Source organism: Pelobates fuscus, chromosome 6 (assembly GCF_036172605.1).
Source record: "Pelobates fuscus isolate aPelFus1 chromosome 6, aPelFus1.pri, whole genome shotgun sequence".
NCBI lineage: Eukaryota > Metazoa > Chordata > Amphibia > Anura > Pelobatidae > Pelobates > Pelobates fuscus.
In genome coordinates, this window is record NC_086322.1 from 266,613,138 (window position 1) to 266,619,488 (window position 6,351).

At 41.2% G+C, this 6,351-nt stretch overlaps 1 protein-coding gene across 1 annotated transcript in view; it reads right to left on the reverse strand.

The window, feature by feature from the left end:
- The window catches only part of PPP1R1B (protein phosphatase 1 regulatory inhibitor subunit 1B), an 86,830-nt gene extending 82,309 nt beyond the window's left edge, over window positions 1-4,521 (reverse strand). Inside the window, exon 1 of the mRNA XM_063425458.1 lies at window positions 4,073-4,521. Coding sequence (XP_063281528.1) covers window positions 4,073-4,153 — 81 coding nt within the window. The 5' untranslated portion in view covers window positions 4,154-4,521. The remainder of the gene's footprint in view (window positions 1-4,072) is intronic.
- Between the last annotated feature and the right edge of the window lie 1,830 nt (window positions 4,522-6,351).

The following is a 6,351-nucleotide window of genomic DNA, read 5'->3' on the forward strand; positions in this document are numbered from 1 at the left end:
TCCATTTAGGGACACCTGGCAAATGCCCCAATTACCATAGCACGAGTACATCATTATAGCACTTGTGCTGCAAAAGGAATAATTCCAGTTTCATTACTACAACGGCCCACTGTAGTGGTTATGGTATCAGGAGTGCCCAGGCACCAACGCACAGTGAAATCTCAAAAATATTTTAGCATGTGCCTGCATGCATGTATGTAATGTTTGACTGTCGAGATTTATTCAATAAAAACGAGAATTCATTTTAAATTGTTGGAAATTCAAAGTAAATTTCAAACTTGAGACCAAAGTAGCCAAACTGAAAGCAGGTGACTTTTTACAGTTCTGTTGCTTTGACCTTACATACCGTGGAGTAATGGGTTCCATCAATTTCTTGGCACACAAACCTGTCTGACAAACGTCCACGTCTCTTGGTACTTGCATGCAAGTAGCTGAACCTTGAGGTTACACGGGGCGTGAAATCATGCCCACACCCATCGCAGGTGCAGGTTAGCAGATGGACAGACTTTCCTTTGACACGCTGTTTTATGCCTGAGCCAGTGACAGTAGACAGTAGTAGGAAGTAGTGTAATGGGTACTTGAGCAATGTTTCCCATAATATTCAAAATCCTTAGTCAGAGGTAAAAAAAAAATAGCCTTTACTGTAATTTTAACAATTCTCCTGCTCTGTTGTACGTGTCAAACATACCTGCCCCATGTTCCTGTTGTGTGAATCAAAACTTAAGCAGGGATGCAAGTTTAATTTAATATCTTTTACATTTATAATATTGAGCAAGGCGAACTCCAGGTGTGATCAAAAATAAAAGTCCCATGTGTCATGTGGTTGGTTGAGCATCATGAGAGTCTAATTTTCAGAAGAGCTGGCAAGCTATATGTTGTCTACCGCTGATCCACAGAACTCAATTAAAGGAACCCCATGAGCAACAGTTTAACTCCACAGTTGTGAAGACAGAGCCATCAACTCATCCCCACATCTTCCAGCAAAGTATGAGGCTTCAATGTGAAAGCCCGGGAAGGAACATGTGTTGGTGATACACTCTCAGCCTATCACTAACATTCCATTCAAAACACTGTGTGAGACAGGTACCTTCTTTGTTAAAACCTCAGACTTAGCCAGAAGACAGAGTGAAGAGCTGACAAGTGCAGTCATTACATTGTTACATTTTAACCTTGCAATGTAAAGCTATGCAGTTTTAAAGAAACAGCAATGTTTCCATTGCAGGTTTAAACACACCTCTTGTGCTGTCTTCCTGACAGCCACTAGAGGCGCTCCACCTGGATTAGAACAACGAGTGGAACTCAGTAATGTGACAAAATGCAACTCATAAGAAAGCATTGAATTCAGTGCTTTACTATGAGAAGCAAAAGCAGTGGCGTACATATAGGGGTCGCAGGGGTCGCAGCTGCAACCGGGCCGTCACTCGAGGGGGTCCGGCCGCCCTGCGGACCCCTGAGACCGGGTACCAGAAACCATGTTTTGCGGCCACGTCCCGCACGGCAAACCAAATAGATTGTGTGTACGCCACTGAGCATAAGGATGTGCGCATGACACTCGCCAAGCATGTGCATTAGTCCCCAATCCTCTAGACTAGACAAAAGGTAAGTAAAATCCTTTTTTAAAATATATACTGCAAATATGGGCTAAAGAGGGTCACTCACAAGGACAGTATGGCTATAGGAATACAAGTGTGTGATTCCTAATGCTTAAAATAAGATGGTGCAAGATACAACCAGGCACCATATCAACTTCATTCAGATAAAGTTGTTATGGTACCCAGAGTGTCACTTCACAGAAACACTATAGTGTCTGCAATGCAAACATGTATTCCCGACACTATAAGTCAAATGTGCTGTTTAGGTGTCTTGCCACCATTAAAAAGGTGTAAAACTCACCTTTTTTCAGTGCTGCACCAGTCTCATTGCAGCTGGCACCACCTCTGATCGGCCTCCTTGGCCAAGATCATCAAATGAGATGATCTCAGCCAATCCAGTTCTTTCCCATAGGAAAATACTAGGAGGCTATTGCACATATATGGCATGCGCATGTACAGCATGTACGCCGCGCTGGCCAATCAGCATCTCCTCATAGAGATGCATGGAATCTGGAACGTTCAGCGTCTCCATGCAGAATACATTGTGCAACACTGACCCAAGAAGCACCTCTAGTGGCCTTCTTAGGGACTGTCACTAGAGGTGTTACTAGGCAGTAATATATACACTGCCTTTTCTATAAAAAGGCAATATTTACAATGAAAAGTGTGCATGGACAGGCTATAGACACTAGAACTACTACATTAAGCTATAGTTGGTTTGGTGACTATAGTGTCCCTTTAACTAAACTTGCTGCAATTGGACATTTTACACATTTCCTGGGTTGCTTAGAGACGAAACACTAGATATAAATGTCTAACTAAATACAGATACTGGATGGCTCAATAAGGGGGAACTGAAAACATAGCGGACTCAAAATCTTTTTTTCATTTGACGTCTTTGACCTAAAATTACAAACAATGCACACTTGAGCTGGTTATTCACTAATCTCCGAGTTTTAAAATTTAGGCAAAAACTGTTTTGCTGGAAATATTTATCTGCTCATTTCAAGTCACAATTTTGCAATTCTGATTTCTGATTTAATTTGCTAAAATTTAGTTTGAGTTTAGAGCAGGCTTCCCCAAACTCCGGCCCCGCAGATGTTGCTGTACTCATGACTCCCATGATTCTATGAATGAAATAGGTAGGCTGAGAATCATGGGAGTTGTAGTTCAGCAACATCTGGAGGGCCGGAGTTTGGGGAAGCCTGGTTTAGAGAATAACCCTGATTTTTAATTCTAATTATAGTGATTAACCCTGCTTACCTTGTTCCCCTCACTATACACACTGTTGCACTATCCCCATGTCCCCTGTTTCCCAGTACTCTACCCCTAACCAGCCACACACATTACCCTGTGAAATAACTATACATGGGATAAACATTAGTACAGCCGGGTTGTGCAAATCATATCCCTTCCATCCAGGATGTAAATAAAGAGAGAGCACACATTTTTTTCTGAGCAGACATATCCTCAATGCTTTCATGCAATATGCGATTAACCCGTTGATAATCACACAGGTGTGCAATACCTAGTGAGCAGACGTTACTAGTGAACTAAAAAAATCTGCAAAATTTAAACATAATTCTCCAACTTAGTTATTGCCACAACTTGGGGTTTAATCACTAAATAGTGATCTGTAGCAAGTTGACAACCAAATAGCAAAATTTGGGGCAAAAAATAGCTGAGTTGGAAAAATTGGCCAACTCTTACAGTTGTAGCTTGTCTATTTTAGCTTAGTTTTTGTAATTCAGTGTTCAGTTTACTAGAATTCACTGTTTAATGAGTAAACCCCAGATGCTTAATATCACAGTAAATTTGTACTACAGTGCTGTTATCCTTTATTGCTTAGCTGGTGTGGAGCGTTAAAATGATGTGTGCCAGTCAGCACCCACCTTGGAGGGCAGAGGTAAAGGACTCTATCTACCCTTGGCAAGAAAAAAAAAGTTTAGAAGAAATGTTTTAACAATACATTTAACATGTTGGTAAGGGGCATGTGAGGTCGAGTAACAAGAAAAGACCTGTGAAATCTGGGGATATAAGAAACAATCAAATTTTGGAAAACTAAAAAATTGTCTAAAGAGCTGACACTCTAACATTGCTATGTACGGGTAAATAATAGATAATCGGATTAGTCTCAATGTTTAAGAATAAATCAATCAATTATTTTTAATGAGAAATATTTTAAAGGTTGACCTACAATGCTTGAGGTTGAAAAAAAAACTGTAGGGAGGTTCATTCACTGAACTATGAATTGAGGTAAATTTTAATCCGAAGGGAACATTTTTAATTTGTCAAAACAGCTGATTTTAAAGAATTCTCCAACTCCGTTTAAGTCACAGCTAAGCTACTTTTGCCTAAACTTTTCCATCCGGGTTTCAGTTTACGACAGTTTAGTGAATACACCCAAAAAGACTAACATCAACAATATTGTAAGAGGATCCAACACAGATGACACGGAGGTGACACGACTCAGTACTCACCATTTCCACTGACCGAGGGTCCAGCTGGGTTGGGGGTGCAGATACCGAGAACTGGATCTTCTTCCTTCCTTTGGGCTCCATCACTGGGTTTGTAAATCAGAAAGTAGGGTTCATTCCTTGGATGACCACAAAACCCCTTACTAACGCTCAACTCTGAAGACCTCTTTTCTTTAATGTCTCTTCTTCGTTTTGTTACCTTCAACTCTGTGTTTTGATCTGACAGAACCTTTTAGGTATTTCTTAATAACCACTCTTTTAATCTCCTCTATTCCTAGGTACGTCTTTTATAACTTTTCACTTTCACGATGTGCTATCAACGTCCCTCTCCTTCTTTCTCCCAGCTTTGTCACACGTTTTGACTCTCCTTCCTCGTCTCTTTATAACCTTGGTACCTCCCTCAGCCTTCACTCTCTGCCTTTCCCTGCTTGCTAGCAGTCAGTCTCTCTGATTTTAACTCACTCTCTTCACACAGTGGTGCTCTCTGTCTCCCTCCCTTCTGCTAAGTCAGAACCAGAGAATATCCTTGTAAACCTGCCTGGAGGTGACTGATAAATAGATTCCACAGATTCCTTCTCAGTCCCTCTACTTTCTCCTGTCTTTTCTAGTTCTATATAAGTAATGTACATACAGTATAGAGACAACCGCTGCATCACGTAAAACCCAATTGTATTGGACTAAGAGAATTTCGGAACTGCAGACATTTATCAGATCAGACCTTTAGGCTTTAGACATGATAAAGGGTGGTTCCTCTTAAGCTTCTAATAACAAAATTGTGTCTAATAAGAAAGGTATTAAGACTGTAACGTACAGTGTGACAGCCACCATGCAGTGCAATGGCCACTAATCTCAGTGCAGAACAAGGACATACATGCCCTGGCCTGCCCGAGATTAGTGGGAGTAACACCTCTGGGCAGCAATGGCTATTTGCAGCTGCCGCAATTAATTCAATCTGTCTCCAGATAACAATATGACAAGTAGAGGAGATGGGGAGACAGAGACGGTGCAATTCACTCTCCGCAGTTCCTTTTCTTGAATTTCCCTAAAGAGAGGGGAGTTAGATTAAGGGCAGGTTTGCAGAAATTTAACTCAAACCAAGTTAATGTAACGTAACGTAACAGAAGAAAATATTTGGGGAATATAATGTTATTTTAGAGTTCTATAGATATTCTTACACCACTCGAGTGTCTGTCTCTTGGTTTATTATAAAGTTTCTAGAACCCTTCAATCGCACTATAAATGGTTCATTGTTATCTATCCTTTATATATAAATGAACTGTTTCTTAGTTACTGACTTTGCTCACCACTTTCTCATACTTGGTGGGTGTATGTACACTGAAAACAAAACAAACAACCAGCCAGCCAGCGAAGTGCTTAAAGGATTACTTCAGCCTGCTATAGTGGTTATGATGTCCAGAGTAACCTGGCCCGATTTCCTGATAATGGGGCAAACAATTTATCTGTTTAACGGTTTGACCTCTAAACTGGGTCCTAGATGAGCTCCGAGTTTCCTTTCCCCATTTGCTGATGTGCTCCCAGCTTCTGCAGAGCTGCTGATGCCAAAAACAGATCCCACAGCTGACCGCTCTCAACCAGTGAATGGCACACTGTATGCGAACATTTGCACAGAATTAACATTATACTCTTGCTCAGGGCTGGCTAATGGCACCTCAATGATGCTAACGTAGGTGGAGTTACATCTCCAGGAGGGGTTACAATTTGTATGTGTTGTGTTTCAAAGCAAACCGCTGCACGTACAGACTGCAGGCGCCATGACCACTTCAAAATCACTGAAGTGGTCATGGTGGGCTAACCCTTTAAAGTAAGGTATACAGATCCATGGTGATCACAGAATGATGAGTGTTACTATAAAGAACCCGTGATGAAGGACCAAGCTGGTTACTGGATGGAAGCGGAATGCAAGTCTGATACATTAAAAGGTAGATATTAAAGTGGTAGTGTTAGGTGGGCAGCAAGGAGTTAACAGGGAGGGATGGCAGGAGAAATATCCTCTTATGGAAACAGAAGCTGTTTAAAATGGAAAGCCTCCTGCAGTCATTCTGGAAATATAGTCTGAATTATTAAATCCCTACTGGCAGGGGGCTTGAGGCATTTATGAGATGGAGTGGGCTTATGGTGAAACAGTGGATTGGTAGTGGGAGGGATAGGGTTAATACGTGAACTCCAACAAAAGTCGTCTATGATCACACACTGTGCTTAGTAGAGGGATTGTTGATAGTTTATCAGTCTGTGCTTTCCTTCTCGCTTTTTCTACTTGTTGT